General features: G+C 35.7%; 2 protein-coding genes across 2 annotated transcripts; one reads left to right on the top strand and one right to left on the bottom strand.

Moving 5' to 3' along the window:
- Positions 1–5096: 5096 nt before the first annotated feature.
- LOC107859433 (glycine-rich protein DOT1) lies at positions 5097–6048 on the top strand. The gene has a single exon (XM_016704451.2). The coding sequence runs from the start codon at positions 5377–5379 to the stop codon at positions 5833–5835; it is 459 nt and encodes a 152-aa protein (XP_016559937.1). The 5' UTR covers positions 5097–5376; the 3' UTR covers positions 5836–6048.
- Positions 6049–7234: 1186 nt separating this feature from the next.
- On the bottom strand, positions 7235–14110 carry LOC107859434 (secretory carrier-associated membrane protein 2). Its single transcript, XM_016704452.2, has 13 exons — positions 13565–14110; positions 12446–12511; positions 12115–12225; positions 11944–12006; positions 11042–11075; positions 10489–10611; positions 9295–9357; positions 9114–9207; positions 8792–8837; positions 8471–8538; positions 7912–7960; positions 7690–7755; positions 7235–7593 (listed from the first exon to the last, which is right to left on the bottom strand). Exons 1-13 carry the CDS (start codon positions 13628–13630, stop codon positions 7507–7509), a joined length of 936 nt encoding a protein of 311 aa, XP_016559938.1. The 5' UTR covers positions 13631–14110; the 3' UTR covers positions 7235–7506.
- Between the last annotated feature and the right edge of the window lie 4450 nt (positions 14111–18560).

Here is an 18560-nt window from a genome sequence, read left to right as displayed (position 1 = left end):
TCATCCTCTCATGATTATGATGATTTTCTTCGGGCTATGTGAGTCTTTCATACATCCTACATATTTCTTATAAATATTTATGATGATGATGTTTATACAACTGCATACACCCCCATATACTCGGTTTCTTTCCATGGTACTGACCCACATCTTCAGATATGGGCTACATTTTCTCAGAATGTAGGTTCAGGTGCTCAGTTCCAGGTTCGACAGTGATTCTTCGGGCACGCTATTCTACATCCTCTGTTGTGGTGAGTCCTCATGTTCCGAATTCCTCTAAAGTTACCGGACGCCGAGGTTTCTGATGGTGAAGCTCTGTCACCCTTGTCCTTTTTGGAATTGCAACCAACTTCTGTTTCCTTAGTTTCTTCACCACTTTCCTTTCGGTTGGTTGCTCGTACGTCTCCTTTTGCATACTCATCTTCTTACGTTTGCGTCTAGTCACTAAAGTCCAACCTTCATCATTGTCTTCATCAACTGAAGACCTCTCAGGCTTTAATATCTCCTCATTATGATCCTTGATACAAATTTTAATCGGGTTGAGCGAGCCAAAAGTGATAGAGATTTGATGAGAACTGGCTGTCTCATCGTCGAAGAAAATTTTCTTCTCTTTTGCCAGTTGCATAACTTTATCTTTAAAGACAAAGCATTTCTCCAAAGGATGACTTATAAGCCTATGATATTTGCAATAATTAGGGTCATTGGTCCTTTCGGCTTCGTTGGGATGCTTCACCTCTAGGAGTTCGATAAGCTTCTGCTGAATCTGTTGAAGGAGTTCATCAAAAATCTCAGCGACATTAGAATCAAGGAAGGGATATTCCTTTTCTTACGTCTCCTTTAACGTTTTCTGATTTGGATGTGCTCCAGAAGTCGTCCTTACACTTTGCATCTTGCTCAGCTTTGTGGTGACTTTCACAGGAGACACATTAACATTCATGGATTCTTTGTTATCATTTTTGGGGACAAACTTACCCCATCTCTTAGGTTTTTGCTTATCCTTTCCCCTTCGAGGGTCATGGATAGGCGCTCCTTCCTTTCCAGCAGAAGACATGCTCAACTCTATGTCATGAGCACGAGTAGCTAACTCTTCAAAGGATTTTGGCTTAATGCCCTGCAAGATGTAGAGAAGCCTCCAGTGCATTCCTTGGATGCACATCTCTATCGCAGAAGCTTCGCTGAGCCTATTTTACAGTTTAGGCTAGTATTTCTCCATCGATTGATGAAGTCAATGACTGGTCCGTCCTTTCTTTATCGAGTATTTATGAGCTCTACCATGCTCACTGTACGCCTTGTGCTATAAAAGCGATTCAGGAACTCATGTTCCAATTGTTCCCAACTATCGATGGAGTTAGGCTCAAGATCCATATACCAATCAAAGGTGTTTCCCTTTAGGGAACGAACAAACTGTTTGACAAGATAGTGACCGTAAGTTTTGGCATTTTACATGTCTCGGCAAAGTGAGGAACATGTTGTTTTGGGCTACCTTTGCCCTCAAATTATTGAAATTTGGGGGGTTGATAGCCAGCAGGCATTTTGAAGCTATCTATTCTTGCAGTGTAAGGCTTGGCATATGTAAGGAAAGACTTGGTGACAACATCATACTTGTCTTTGAAGGTCCCTTCAATAAATTCCCTTAATTGTCCAATCGGGATCATTCCCTCAGCAGAAACTTGCATCTCTTTAGTCGATGGTGTTTGTTTCATAGGATTTTCTATCTCATGAACCTCTGGAACTTTTTCCGGCGCATGGCTAGATTCTTCGTCTATCAGGCCTTCCACCCTATCCACTATCTTATCAATCCTAGCCTCTTGATTTCGAACATAGTTGGTCAGGCCTTCAATTGTCTTTGTTAGATTCACAAGCTACTCCTCCACAGATGAGGCATCAGTTACCATTTCTTGCATAATCACCGGAGATGTTGAAGAGTAACACGGATTATCACATAAGTTGATCTTTGAAGTACTTAGCTTATTTGGTGTAAGTGGAGATGACGCATTTGTTGAACGACCATCACTCTTGGCTCCAAAGTATTTGGAATCGGAATGCTCAAGTAGAGCTAGAGTCTTTTTCAGCGATTCGGCCACACTGCTTCCTCTTTCTGAAGCACTTGCATTGGACTTCATTCCTTTCGAGGTTGAAGATCCAAAAACTAGAGCTGGAGCGGACAACACTGGATGTGTTTGTTATCCTAGCAAGCCTGCCTTGCTTTTTGTGACAGCTCCCAGGCTTCCGAAAGTAATACCAAGGATGCTTTCTACTTCAGCAGAGAACTTTGAATCTGCAGCCTTGGAAGCAGTTGATTGAGAATTGACCTTCTTGGAAGTCATTTCGTTGTTCTCAAACTTTGAAGTATGAAAAGTTGAGATGAGAGGTAGAGATTGTCCCACTGGGCGTGCCAGAATTTGTTGGACAATAAAATTTTGAGGCCGAAAAATATAAATAATTCGAGACAAGAAAATATTGCAACAATCGATTTTATTGATTTCAATGCGAGTGTTACAATCTCTATGAATCCTCTGATTCGCCTTTTCAAATATAAATTCAAGGGCTTGAAGCTTAATCTTGAATTTGAACTTGATTTGTTGGACTTGAGGGACTTGATCTTGACTTGTGCTTGAATTCAAGGGCTTTTGAGCTTGTTCTTGAATATTGTGGTCTACATCTTGAATCTTTATGAACTTGATTTGAATGCCTGAGCTGTTTAGAGAAATGATGGTGTTTGATCCACGAACTTTCTCTTGTTATTTGTTAGAAATCTGGGGTCCCTTTTTTCTGAATTATGAGACCCCTATTTATAGTTGTAGGAAAGGAAGAGTCATGATGAATATGGACTTCCTTCGACCAATCAGATTTAAGTGATGTGGCGCCTTTTATGGGCTTTTATCTTATGGGTCTGCTGCCTCATTTTGACACGTGGCACGGTCCTATTGGTTTCTTCACTTGACTTGGCATGCCACGTCATTTGACACGTGACGCTTATTTGGGCCTCTAGAACATGATAATATCTTGGACTTAGCAAAGTGAGCTCCTCATTTTATAGTCCAAATCAATGGGCTAGCCCAATAACAATTGGACTTTAATTAAATCCATATATATTTGGACTTAAATAATTAATCCAATTATATTAATCCGCAAAATTTATTTGGAACTAATATATTTTGAATTTAATATAATCCGAATTTCGTACGGATTTAAATTTAATAAAATTGCATCGTCCACACACACTATAGATTTACAGGTTGTTTAATATGGAGATAAGAATATATAAAGTTACCTTATGAATTGAAATATTTTATGAGATTAGTTATTCCATCATAGATATAAGAGTATTTTATTCTATCATTGAATACAAACAATGAGATAATTAATCCCATAACTAAATCAATACTTCTAACTAAATATAAAATAAAATAATTCTAACAAAATTTCATGTGAGTTGGCTTTTCTGGCCACAATAAATTCAAAGGACTTCCAATCTAAAACATCACCTTTTATGGGTTGTGTCTATAATGTGTTTCCAATTTTTCTTTTATCCCATTGCTTGTAAGTTGTAAGTTGTATGTATGGGTGTACATAATGCGTTTTGATTTGGTTTTTATCGTAATCCAAATTAATTACGTACATTGAGATTTTATTTTTTTTGTTATGAACAATATTTCGATCTTTAATTTTTCGAGTTATCTATTAAATTTTAATAATCAACATATATTTAGTAATAATTGACAAATATATGTACTATTGAATTTATAATATAGTTATTTTGTTAGACTAGCAATAACTTTTCAATGATTTAGAGGTTCAAATTTCCAACTTAACGAAGAATTTATTAATTAAGCAGAAAAATTAATATAAAACCAAATAATGTATAATTTTGTTTGATTTAAAAAATTACCGTTAATAATTCATTTCAAATTCAAACAAAATATAAGAGTTTAATATATCTTAAAATATGAACATAAAAGATCAAATAAATTAACGTATTTCAATAACATTTGATGATAAATTAAGCATAATTTAAAGTAGGAAAATAACTGCACTTTTCTTCTATCAAATATCTAATGAGAGATCCACAAATATTTCTTGACATACATCTTTTGGATAAAATCATTATAATCCCTCCGTTTTGGTTTAGTTGACCTTCTGACTAAGAATATTTATTTCAAATATTTATTATATTCTTCCAATGTTATCCTATCATTAAATGACTAAATAATATATAATACTTAAATTTATATTTTTAAAAAATAATTAATAAGATTAATTTGATAAAATAAATTTCTTATAAATATTTTCTTAAGAATACTATCAAAGTCAACTGGACTAACTATTTTGCAACAAAGGTTGTTATACTCGATGTTTTTTTTACCAATTTGATTTGACTTTTCGACATGCATCCCTACTTGTATGATCACCCATATTAATTGGTGCCTAAAAAATTCTCTACTTCTCCTAGGGAGAGATTTCTCATTAAGGCATCGCTTATCTCCATGCCTACCTGCCTAATTTATAGTCCACCCTATTCTTCACTTTCTCATTTCTAAATTGTCTAGAAAAGGCCCTACTATATCCCAATCTCATAACAAACCTAGATTCAGGATTTAAAAATTATGGGTGTTTAAAAAATTTAAAAGCTGAAAAAAAATAAAGAAAATCATTTCAACAAGGTTCGAACCTAGGACGTCCTTTCAATGGAGAACGGAGAACCTTAAGATCAAGTTAAATGCCAATGCACCCAACCAATTTTTGTTTTAGTGGATGCTTTTATATATTTTATACCTATTTTCGTATATTTTTTTGTGTAATTACACCTATTCCGCATCGAGTTTACTGAGTGCCGGAGCACCCCAAAAATATACATAGGTCCGCCCCTGCCTAGTATTGTTTCCAATTTAACTATCCGATATTTGAAACGGTTCGATTAATTCAAATTCAAGATAGTTAATCTCAACTATCTCATCGTGTGTTCTTGATGGTGAGTTTCTTGTACCTATGGAAATATTATATACACATGTTCAGAGACAGAAATTGGGGATAAAAAGTAGAACATCATAAAATTCTAAAGAAATTTCTAGAGGTTGAACGCGTTCTATGAAAATTCTTATCTTTGTTACTGTACATGTTGAGAACTCTTAACAAGCATTAATAGCACACATTAAAACAAGGGAGTAACTAGATATACATAATATAATTGCACCCACCCTATTATTATAAAGTCTTCATCAAAGTTTCCCAACTACCATCACTTATAACTACCCCCCCCCCCCCCCCCCCCCACTCTCATTTCTTCAATGCATTTCCACCTCCCTTTCTCATAAATATTACACATTCTTCTCCTCTCTCTTTCACCCAAGCCAAAAAACACAAAACAAAAAAAAAATGAAAAACTTCATAATTACCTTCAATCTCTTAGCTGTCTTGTTCATCATCACATTCACTTGCACCTTTGCTACAAGACAAGTTCACATCCATCCAAAAAACCATGTTGTTGAGAAAACGAAGAAAGCAGGCAGTGGCGGAGCCAGGAATAATGGAAACAACAACGGTAGCGGGCCGTTTGGAGGCATTTTTGGGCCTGGAGGAGGGTTTAACATACCTGGGCTTGGTGGTGGAGTATATGGTGGTGGATTTGGAGGCCCAAAAGGTGGATTTGGAAAAGGTGGAGTCATAACGGCCAGTGTTGTTTGCAAAGAAAAAGGCCCATGTTTTGGAAAGAAACTTAAGTGTCCAGCAAAGTGTTACAAATCATATTCTAGTGCTGGAAAAGGATTTGGATTTGGTGGTGGATCTGGTGGTTGTACTATGGATTGCAAGAAGAAATGTGTTGCTTATTGTTAAAAGAAGAAAAATAAATGCATTATTGACCTTACATAGCTAAGTAAGTTGCTATATTTATTAGTACTTATTTGGTGTTGAGGGGCATTATGATGATAAATGATGTTTTAAGTGTTTTGTTTGTTTTTATTTTGTGATAATGGATCATTTCAAGTGGAACAATATATCATGTAACAAAGTTCTGCAGTTATAACTAATAGAATTTATAATCAGAAATTGATGTTTGGGGATTGAGATTTTACTTTTAACTTATTCATCATCTTAGCTTTCATGAGATAATTCTTGAAAATTTTTAGAGAAATGACTTCTTGTTTCCTAAAACGTAATATATGTTAAAATGACTAATATTTTGGAACTTAGTGGCGGAACTGACCATTGTGAAAGGGGTTTTATAATTGAATCTCCTTCGTTGAAAATATATACGGCGTATATAGGATAAAATATTTTTATATGCATTTTTTAATTATCTTAACAATGATAAATGTAACATTTTTGCTAAAAAATTTTACCTCCGCCGCTATTTGAAGGTCATACCTTAGTATATGTGGTCCATGATGTGAAGTCCAGAATATATACTATATTTTTTTTACTTTATTTTATTTTTAGGCTAATGTCCAGAAAATACTTTCTCCGTTCACTTTTAACATATCCAGTTCGCCAAATCAGTGTGCAAGACTTAATACTAAGCAACAATTAATACGAGTTATATGACACTTAAGAAGCGTGCAAATCCAAAGTGAACGTAGGGAGCATATTTTCTTAATTCTATTTTATTGTTAGTATTACACCAGACAGACAATGTCCAATTATAAATTTAGTTTAATGCATTTTCGAATGTCATGTGGGCACTTGTGCATCTAAATTCTTAAGAGTGACAAATAATTTGGTAGATTTGGCATAATTAAAGATGTTTGTCGTGGGCTACATTTAATCACATTGTCTTATAACATGAAGAGGAGGTGTGAATATGATTATCAGATTAATGTTTCATTAATATGGCATCAGCTTCTCATTAATTGTAATCTCATCTTATTATATATATAGATTGACCAGGAAGAAAAAGAATTCTTTTTGAAGCAGTCAAAATATGAAAAAGTAAAAAAGAAAAAAAAATCCGGTGCACTAAAGCTACCGCTATACGCGGTGTCCCTTCCCCACAAGGGTGTATCGTACGCAATCTTACCTTGCATTTCTACCAGAGGCCGTTTCCAAGGCTTATACCTGTGACCTCCTGATCCCATGTAGGCAATTTTACCAGTTATTCCAATATAAAAAAGTAAATATTCGAAAAATAAAATAGGCCATATAGTATACGTAGATAATTTACCTAGTATGTTTCATTTATATTTTTCAAAATTGCACTTGAAAGAAAATTTATGAGTGTGGCAAAAGAGCAATCAAAGCATGCAAAGATTGTATCTCCAATAATACAAAGGGATTCTATCATTCATTTCTCTAACAGCGCTTTGTTCAAAGTCATCGTAAGTAAAACATAGTACATCAGAAGAATGAGCACTAAAAACATATGAAACAAACGTATCCGCCTAACAGAAGTAAGCAAAAGATATGAAAACAAGAATATCAGCCAACTGAAATAAGCCTGTATCTGCTAACAACCCATCCTCATAGGCAAAAGGGGACGCTAACGGCATCTTTCTCCAAAATCATTCATCGTTATATTGCTGCTCTCATCGCCCCTCTAGCGGCTTCTTGCTTCATCTGTGCAGCTTTACCACTTCCTCGGAAATACATGTATACTTGCTGCATTATGAGAGCACACGCAAACCAGGAGGTCAGATTCCGGGCTAGAGTAAAAAGATGTTTTGGAAAGTGGAGAAACAGAAAAAGAGTCTTGACCTGGATAACCCAAATGCTCAGCAATGACTCGAGACAAAATAGCCCGAAACCAATGAAGTAGAAAATCTACAAAGGGAAGGACAACGAATACATGTTAATAGGCAGAACTTTTGTAGCTTGAGTAAAAACTTTCATTAGAAGAAGTTTGAGTAGGTTCTGTTCTTTTCATATTTCTTCTTCAAATTAATGAACAATTCGGTCCATCTAACAGCCGTAACTCACCCCAACAAGTACATTTTTGCCGATGAGATCTATCGCAGGCAGGATGCCTCTGTTCCAATAAATAACAGAACATCAGATCATTTCAACAGTTAGCTACTACATAGATGAAATCCACTCAAAATTCAAAAGCAACAAGCTTTAGGAAGGCAGAATTTAGTGTTTTGGTTGAAAGGGAATTATGTAACTACTATGCTAGAAAGAGTGGATTCGCCTCAAGTTTTTTCTTCAATAAGGCGACAGTGTTTTCCATTTTTTGTACTGATCATGGGACTTTTCTAACCCAAGGGTCTATTGGAAACAGCCTATCTACCTCACAAAGGTAGGGGTACGGTCTGCATACCTTCCCCGGACCTTAATTGTGGGATTACAATGGGTGTGTTGTTGCATGGGACCCTCTTGGTATTTTTATTAATAGATCAACTACCTTATAAAAAGATAAGCTTTAAGAAGGCTAATATCCGTAATGGGATTAGAAAGCTAAGCTTAAGTCTCTCAAAGTAACTTTAAAGGATATACTTTTACAACTCTTTTTAAGAAGTCAAATGAATACGGAACTTACGTAAGGGATTTCCCTCTGAAGACTATTGGAGGAGCAACAGCAGCAAAGATGCAGAATCCAATGTGAACCTGCAAACAGAGAAAAATCTATGACAGCTGCACTATCGAGTCAGATACCTAAGAAAACCTTTGACTTTGTAACTTGGACTCGGATACTGGTATGTACCCGGTTAGGTGCTACCTTCACCTTTTTGCAAGTTTCTAGAGTATTTTGAAGGGATCCTTTTGAAGTATCCATTACCACGTCATTCATATTGAGCATATGACAAAGCAACAAAGAATCTATATAACATAGACGAAAACAATTGGATACGGAACTCACCAAGTAAAACAAGAAAAACCATGCAAACTTCATGGCACCCTCAGTTCTGTCACCAAATATCTTAATTAGTAGGGAAGGGGAAGAAAGAGCACAAACAGGGGGATAAAAGGTGTAGGCAAAATAGTAAAGAACCAGTTTTCTGCCACATTGCCAACAACAACAACAACAACAACAAACCCAGTGTATTCCCACATTGCCAAATTTTTCGAATTTAATACTTCAGCAAAAACGACCAACGAAAAAATCAGTTCTCATATTCAAAAATTGTAGGATGATCTCTCGAGTAAATCAGTTCAATTTTCCGAAAAATGTAAAAATTTACCTAAAAGCACGATACAGAGGACGATACCACATGAAGTAGGCTCCGGGAACACCCGATATGAAGTAAATAAGAGAAAGGAACCAGATCTTTACATCTACAGACAACAACTAAAGTAAGTACTCTGATTTTATCGGATAAGCAGTGTAATTTAGAGACAGGGGCACATGCTGATTAAATATACCTCCTTCTTTAATCCATGCTGTAGTGCAAGCTACAATGTTCCATAAAAGGCATGCAAAGAGTCCTGCTCGCAATCAGCATATATCTCATTAGCAAGACAAAAACAAGAAAGTCACATAAAATTACAAACTGACTTAAACATAATCAAAAGAATCTTCAAGAAAATTATTCCAGACAGATCTATCAAGTTATAACGTGCAAAGAATTTTATTTAACACCCAGAACAACCAAACACTAGCAAAAGCTTATTTAAGTTACAATATTCATGATAAGATACAGTTACAATGTTGATCAAAAGGGAGCCAAACCATATGGATCATTCATTTTTCTTCCGGTACAATCAAGTGTGACATAGAGATATCTGCACATACAGGAAGATTATTCGAAAAAACACAAGATATTAGCAAAAAAAGAATCCCCCACCTCTACCAGCCACTCACACTCTTTACTAATATGTATACATTTTTGACTCCAAGGAACATGGAAAGGGGGGAGAATAAGTGAAGAGTTATCAACTCAAATATCAATTTTTCTTTCTATGCGGACTAAACTAGGGTCCTTTTAGTTTCTACAATACTGCACCTTATTCCTTGAAGGCCTCCAAAATCATTATATGAGGATCCGACTTTTTTTGGGCCTCATTTTCTCATTATTTTTCATGTTCTTTTGATGAACGGGGGATACACTTCAATGATGGATAAAAAAGGAAATATGAGGCACTTTACTTTTGGAGAAGAATATCAATAAGAAAGGGAAACAAATGTAACAAAACAAAGGCTTTAAGTTCCAAGTGTACAAATCGTGAGAATAAAAAGCATCCCACATGTTGGATTGTTGCTTGCAATGGCAAAATTCCAAGGAACCACTGTTGGATGCAGTGAATTAAGTCGAAAGAACTATTGCACTTGGCCAATTTGATTGGCACTTTACTATTTGAGTCCAACCATTTTTCTGACAATTTTATCCGAACTTCTCTAAAATTTTCTACTACAAGAAGTTGTGATTTAATACTTCTATTTAAACAGATCAAGAAGTTGATGTTAGAATTAGATGTGTTGAAACACTCGCTCTGAACCCCGCAATTTTTAGGACGGGGGAACACTATATAAGAACAAAACCGCAAATAAAGCATGTGCCAGATATGGTGTTCAAAAATAGAATAATCAAAACACATGGTAAGCAGTAGTTAACATACCCAAGAACGTTGTAAACGCAACATATTGTAGCTTTTGAAGATGGATTGGTATTTCATTTCCAATATCATGATGGATAATTGGGAAGAACGGAGGCCAATTTTTCTCCTCTACAACAATGCCAGCTGCAGATCAAAGATGAACGAAACTTGTAAGATACTGCATAGATCACAGGACACAAGTTCCATCTGTGATACAATATTCTACAAAAACTTGCAAGCTACTCAGGGAAATCAGAGAATTGAAAGTTGCATTTAAACATCAGAACTATACTTCAAAAGGGGAAAGAATGGTGGAGAGTATGAGAAGTATAAGAAGATGAAAAAAAGTAGCCCTCGATAAAAATCAGAAGGCTCAATCTGGAACATAGTGGAAGAAGGTCCCGTTATCTTTCTTCTTTCAGATGTAATTAGAAACTACATATGGTTTTCTCCCTTCATACTAGTAGTTTAAATGTCTACAAATGCTGTAAGAGTGAATATTCGTTAAAGATCAAAAAAGGATAGTAGAGGGATAAACGACAAAATAAAAGTTGAAGGCAAAGCAAAAAAGCACCTCTTGCTGCAGCATCTTCTCTCATTTTTAGGTCCTGCAAAACAAAAGGAAACCAGATAAGTGAAAAATGACTTTGATACACCAGAAAAGAGGAGCTGAGGTGCAAATAGAGGCAAATGATATTTTCAGCTCGAATAGATCAAAAACCTTATATAGTGAAGAGGAGGAAAGAAGAACCGTAGGCATCAAGATAATAGAAGGCAATTCCTTCCAAATTAGAGAAAACAGACAGCTGTGACAAGTTCATAAACGAATTAACCCACAACCTCTGGCTTAAAACAAGTAGACGCCTGAATTGAGTTTATGATTTTGATTGCGAGAGTAAGGACAATCAGAGAACAGGAACAATGTTATGTAAACAGGGAAGTAACAGAAAGCACTTTACAGACCTCATACTATTCCCCTCATATAAATTTTCACTAAGTGGGTTGAAGCATTCCCTACAATATGTTCAGATATCAGAACAAACAATTCCAACCAGTCTCTCCATCACACCACTTCAACAAGAGGAGGACGGGAAAAAGAAGCCCCACGGCTGCAAGCATAACTATATAAAAAACAGTAAACCCACAATTTATATGGCAGATGCTCTAGGGAAGATCCCATTTATTTTCAAGGATATAATACGGAACAAGTTTGCAAGCCGGCCATGTTCATCAGAAGTATAAGAAGTAAGCGCAATTCTAGAAAAGTTAAAATAAACCAGAATAAACCCCAAAAGGAAATCCAGAAAATAAATTATTTGGAAGGAAAAAAGAAGACGGAAACAAGAAAATAATGTTGGATTACCGAGTCAAACAAACAAATCTAACTGTCTTGTAGGGGAAATATACAAAGCAAGAAACATACATCACCAAGAAAAGGGTGATCAAACAGTAGTTCAAATTTTCATTATTCCATACCTGTTCCCTCCGCCTTAATTCATTCTCCTTAGCTTGTAACTCTTTTTCTTTCTTTTTCAGGTCCTGTAATTCAAAGTTCATACTAACTTCAATTAAGAAAACATCAAAGATATTGTTTCAAATAAGATAAAGATGAAAAATCATCACAAAGGTTCATAAAATTCCAACTACCGAAGCACTATCAAGGGGAATATCGATTGACGCATTGCGGTCATAGAAATCAGCTGGTTCTGGTGGAAGGGGTGAAAGTCTAGAGTTTGTTGCTGGAGGCACACTCCCAGACTGAAAAGTTGATAGAAGGAAAAAAGATCAATACATTAAGAGGAAAGCTACAGAAGATAAATCGACTGAGCATAAGCAAATGCCTAGTTCCGATACACCTGCCTACTGGAAAGGTAAAAATATTAATCTGTTTACCAAAAAATATGGAACATTGATTTCCTAACCCCGATGTAAGCAGACTGAGGTAGGAATGTAGGACAGAAAAGTATATCCAACTTACTGTGGTATAAAATGCACCTCCACTAAATTTTGGTTGCCCTGAAGATTTCCCTCCACCTCCACCACCCTGCATCAGATTTCAGAAGATAACTAAGACCATTATAGAAAAGAGAAAATTACATTATCCGACACTTGCACACATAGATGTCATAAAATTACGTTCATGCACATGACTATGGACAGAAAATATCTAAAATCCTGCGATGCATTATCTAACATGATTCTGTCACATCATTCACTATACTTACATGACTATGGACAGAAAATCCTATGTTAAAAACACACGAAGGGTTAGAGGGTTATCATATTCAGGAATGATGGAAATTGTTTCTCCAAAATGCCTCCAGCATTACAGTACTAAAGACAAGAGAAACTAACTTACCATTTCCACTACAATAGTTTTTACGCCAATCATTTATATTAGATTACATGCATCTGCCAAAGTTAAGCCAAAGAACGGATCCACATATGATCCTGGATTTCCTTACCCACCACCACTGGAAACATTATTACCAAAACATAATTGAAATGAAAACAAGGAAACGTATTCCTTTCGCCACCAACTCTTAAACTATTCAGACCATTATGCTACATCAAAACATAAAGAGTTTGATCAATGAAAGGATCAAAAAGCTTTCCAACTTTCGCTAATCATAATATATAATTCCATAATCTATATCATAATATTTACCAAAGAAAACGTCAACCTAAACAAAAACCAATCACACAAACTAATACGGTTCCAAATCAATCAATCAATCCAACAAATCACAGAAAACAGGACACACCAGCAACGCTATTATTTTTATTGGACTAATAATCTCCTACTACACTTTTACAATAAAAACGATCAACTCCAAAACATATAAAACCCCGAAACGCCAAATTCAACTTCAAGCTATATCCTTTTCAAGTAACCAGTGCATACCCATCACCCAAAAAGGAAACCAATAAAACGAAGGAAAAAGTACATAACTTCATAATTAAACCGCCTAACACAATCCCCCCACCCCACCCCACCAAACAAACAAGTAAAATCAGTTGCATAGCAGCAAAATAGGAAACCCCATAGAGGAAAGAAAGCAACTTTAAGAAATTAAAGTGAAGGCAGTAGCCTTACAGCAAAAGGGTTAACTTCTTCTTCTTGTTCTTCATCAAAAGGGTTATGATCATAACGGCCAGCCATTTCAACACAACTTTGCTACTCCCTCAATTTTGCTTCTAAACAAGAAATTTACAGTGCAGAAGATGAGATCTGAATAGCAAAAATAAGTGAGAAAAGCTTAGGAGAGAAGGAAGAAAAGGTAAGAGTCTTGAAAAAATCAACAACTATTCTAACGAGGAAAACAAAGAAGAAAAAAAGGGCAGACAAAATTCCACTACAACTTCTACTATAGAAATGGAAAGAGAGTACAAAAAAACAGAGAAAAGATAAAACTGGGTGGTTTTGGTCAGTTTTTAATTCTTAATTAATTAATCAATTAATCTCTCCGTCCCACAAATGACTTGAATAATAATAATAATTGAGTAATGAATACTATTTAATAGTAAAAATAATAAATTATTTATTAATTTTTTAAATTAAATAAATATTTTTTTAGTATGATGGATAAATATGATTGAATTATCATGGATTAGAGAGAAAAAGAGGATTAGTTTCTTGTATTTTCTGTGATTTCTTTATCTAGAGTTTTAATTTTTGTATGCACCAAATTACCTAAAAATTAATTACGTGGGGATGGGAAGTATATTTATTTACAGAAAATTTGTTGTATCGATTACTAGTAAAAAAAAAAAAGGAAAGGGATAAATAACTGAACCAAAAGAATGAAAATGGTCTTTAACGTATGGACTTTTAGTGTCATTTGGTCTTCTTAACGTAAAAATAGGATGAAAATAATTTTTAAAGAATTTTTAAAAGTGGATTAGTTTGACCTAAATCGTTGTTTTTGTTGTCGAAATAAACTGGGGTCATCTTTCACCATACACATTCTATTTGGCCTAATTGAAGATATTCTAGACTTTATTTCATGCTCCATTGAATATATATTCATACTTTAAGAGCAATTTTCTTCAAGCCCCTCCCCAATATTGAGAGTTTTCACATGACTCTTTTTAAGTTGGGATTAAGAATTTTGATGTGGATTTAGATCAAACAAATTATACTTTTACAAAAATAGCAAAAAGTCATTTTCATCATGTTTGTACGTCAAGAGCTGAACGATATCAAAGTTTATACATGTAATTAACCATACACTGCTATAATACTTGCTAGCAGCTCTTTAGATGAATGGCAAAAGAAGAACAGATTTAGAGGAAGAAAAAGAAGAAGAATGAGATGAGTAGATGAGAAACATTGTTAGAGAGTGAATAGATTTTTTTGTATTCATTATTCTTCAATGTGTGTTGTCATATACATTTATAGACTAGGGATTAGGCTAACTAACTAACTAGCCGTTAACACTAGTTTAACTATCTGAAAAACAGTTATAACAGAAAACCAACTAGTCTATTATTGCTTCTTCTAGATTCTTCTCCACTCTCTTCTTTATACTTCAACACTCCCCCTCAAGCTAGGAAGGTGTGAAGATGTCAAAGATCCCTAGCTTGGCATTAAGATGAACTTGTTGTGCTCTTGTCAGTCCCTTAGTCAGCATGTCTACAGGCTGATTTTGAGTTGAAATGTACTAAGTTTTGATCATTCCTTGCACAAGTTTTTCCCTGATAAAGAAGCAGTCAATGTCACTATGCTTTGTTCTCTCATGGTATATTGGATTTGCTGTTATTTGCAGAGCAGACTTGCTATGACTGAACACATCTACTGGTAGAACTACTTCATTCCCAACTTCTTTCATCAGGCCTAGGATCCAAACCAATTCTGTTGTGACTGCAGCAAGACTTCTAAACTCTGCTTCTGCTGAACTCTTAGAGACAGTAGTTTGCTTCTTTGATTTCCAGGAAACTAGTGATTCTCCAACCTTCACAAAGTAGCCTGTTACAGACCTTCTAATCTGAGGGCATGATGCCCAGTCTGTATCATAAGAGGCACTTATTCTGTTATCTGCAATACTAGACAGCAGCACACCTTGACCTGGTTGATTCTTAACATACTTCACAACCCTCAATGCTGCTTTCATGTGTAACTTCTTAGGATCCTGAAGAAACTGACTTAATGTCTGAACACAGAAGGCTATGTCTGGCCTTGTCATAGTCAAGTACAACAGCTTACCAATTAGCTTTTGGTAAGCAACTTGATTAGTTAAAGGATCCTCAGTAGACTTTCCATGCTTAACATGTTCATCAAACTGTTTGGATATCAGTTTGATGTTGTAGTCCATAGGAGTAGCTGCAAGTTTGGTTGTTGTTAAGCCTAACTCGGACAATAGTTCCAAGGCATACTTCCTTTGATGCATCAATATCCCTTTATCAGACCTTGCAAATTCCATTCCAAGGAAAAATCTCAGGTCATCTACATTTATAGGCTTGTGAATGTACCAACTAACTAACTAACTAGCCGTTAGAGTAACTACCTACTAGACAGTTATAACAGATTTTTGAACTAGTCTATTTTAGTCTTTTCTCAATTCTGTTTCCTCTTCGTATTTCACAACACTTCAGCACTTCTTCATTTTTCTCTTCATACTTCAACACTCCCCCTCAAGCTAGGAAGGTGTGAAGATGTCACAGATTCTCAGCTTGGTATTCAGATGAATTTGTTGTGCTCTTGTCAGCCCCTTAGTTAACATGTCTGCGGGCTGATCTTGAGTTGCAATGTAATGAGTTCTAATCATCCCTTGAACAATTTAAAGAAGCAGTCAATGTCAATATGTTTTGTTCTCTCATGGTATATTGGATTTGTTGTTATTTGCAAAGCAGATTTGTTATCACTGAATACATCTACAGGTAAAACTACTTCATTCCCAACTTTTTTCATCAAGCCTAGGATCCATACCAACTCTGCAGTTACTGCTGCAAGACTTCTGAACTCAGCTTCAGCTGAACTCTTGGAAACAGTAGTTTGCTTCTTTAATTTCTAGGAAACTATTGATCCTCCAACCTTCACAAAGTAGCCTGTTACAGACCTTCTAGTCTGAGGATATGATGCCCAGTCTGCATCATAATAAGCACATACTCTGTCATTTGCATTGCTAGACAATAGCACACCTTGACCTGGTTGGTTTTAAATATATTTAACAACTCTGAGTGTTGCGTCCATATGAGACTTCTTAGGATCTTGAAGAAACTAACTCAATGTTTGAACACAGAAGGCTATGTCTGGCCTCGTCATGGTTAGGTACAGCAGTTTACCAATTAGTTTCTAGTAAGCAATTTGGTCTGCTGGTAGATCATCAGTAGACTTTCCTTGCTTGACATGCTTATTAAACTGTTTAGATGTTAGTTTGATGTTGTAATCCATAGGAGTGGCTGCAGGTTTGGCTGCTGCTAAACCTAGCTCATATAGTAGTTCCAATGCATACTTTCTCTGATGCATCAGAATCCCTTTTTCAGATCTTGCAAATTCTATCCCAAGAAAGAATCTCAGCTCACCTAGATCTTTCATCTTGAAGTTCTGATGCAGGATTGCCTTGGTTTCTTCTATCAGTTTTAGACTATCTCCAGTAATCAACATGTCATCAACATATACTAGTACTAATGTGACCCCTTCTATTGTCTTTCTGATGTATAATGATGGATCATATTGACTCTGAGTGAACTGAGACCTTAACAACACTTCTGATAGCTTTGTATTCCACTGCCTTGGTGTTTGCTTTAGTCCATATAGGGATTTGAGTAGTCTGCATACTACATTCTCCCCCTGACTAAAAAATCCCTGGGGTAGGTCCATGTAGACTTCATCATTGAGATCACCATTCAAGAATGCATTATAGACATCCATTTGATGTATGAACCATTGCTTCCTAGCTGCAGCAACAAGTATAGTCCTTACTATCTTCATCTTTACAACAGGTGAAAAGGTTTTTTTGTAATCAATTTCTTCTCTTTGTCTATAACCTTTTGCTACAAGTCTAGCCTTAAACCTTTCAACATCACCTAAAGCCTTATACTTCACTTTGTAGATCCATCTGGAACCAATAGCTTTCTTTTCTTTAGGTAAAGGAACAATCTCTCAAGTGTTATTGGAATTCAGTACATCTATCTCATTTTTCATTGCTTCCACCCATCTAGGATCTTTACAAGCCTCATTATAATTTGTAGGCTCAGTGACACAAGAGGTTTTCAGCACATAGTCTTTATATGTAGATGAGAGTTTATTATATGAAACATGATTAACAAGAGCATGAGGTACCTTCTTTGTTGTCTTGGTAACAAAATTATTCATCCATACTAGTGTCTTTCTACCTCTAGTTGACTTTCTTTGGTCCAGAGAAGCAGCAGTTGTGGGTGCAGGAGCAGGAACCACCTGTACTTGCTGCTCATGTTGACTAGTTGAATTAGGAACCTCTTGACCTCCAGTTACTCTTCTTTAATACACTTAAGTTACTGGTTTTTGCTGTGCTGGGACAGAAGGATCTTTAGTTAACCTTCTTTAATATACTTTAGTTATGAATTGTGCAGTATTAGGAGTATCCTGCAGTGGCTGTTCTTGTTAGCTTACTTGATAGGGAACCACTTGTGGTGCCATGGCTACTGGGATCTGTAGGCCTGTCTCTTCACCACCTAGTTTTTGGTATTGATCTTCCAAGGGAAAGATATAGTGTGGTGACTGAGTTTGATGTTTGAGAAGTTTGAATAGAAATACATCTTCTCTGAAAGACACATCTCTACTCACAGATAAGATGTTAGTTGATATATCATATACTAAGTAACCCTTTTGAGTGCTAGAGTATCCCATCATGACACTTATTCTTGCTCTAATCATGAGTTTATCATGCTCATTTAGTACCTTGACATAGCATAGACACCCCATTACTCTTAGATGATCATAGTTTGGTCTCTTACCATACAACTTCTCATAAGGAGTTAAGAACTTAATAACTGAGCTAGGCAATCTATTGATGAGATAGACTACAGTTAAAACACAATATCCCCAGAACCTTATTAGAATTTCAGTCTCAAACCTTAGAGATCTTGTTACCTCTAAGATGTGTCTATGT

The sequence above is a fragment of the Capsicum annuum genome, chromosome 2 (genome assembly GCF_002878395.1).
Source record: "Capsicum annuum cultivar UCD-10X-F1 chromosome 2, UCD10Xv1.1, whole genome shotgun sequence".
NCBI lineage: Eukaryota > Viridiplantae > Streptophyta > Magnoliopsida > Solanales > Solanaceae > Capsicum > Capsicum annuum.
This window is presented reverse-complemented; position numbering and strand designations above follow the sequence as displayed.

What these genes read in the sequence shown, in the direction of transcription:
- LOC107859433 (XM_016704451.2), top strand. Translation starts at nt 5,377, where the DNA reads ATGAAAAACTTCATAATTACCTTCAATCTCTTAGCTGTCTTGTTCATC.
- LOC107859434 (XM_016704452.2), bottom strand. Translation starts at nt 13,630, where the DNA reads ATGGCTGGCCGTTATGATCATAACCCTTTTGATGAAGAACAAGAAGAA. An exon ending in AATTAAGGCGGAGGGAACAG is followed by an intron (nt 11,076 to 11,943) that starts GTATGGAATAAT and finishes TTTGTTTTGCAG; the next exon opens with GACCTAAAAATGAGAGAAGA. An exon ending in GGTTTTTCTTGTTTTACTTG is followed by an intron (nt 8,539 to 8,791) that starts GTGAGTTCCGTA and finishes CTCTGTTTGCAG; the next exon opens with GTTCACATTGGATTCTGCAT.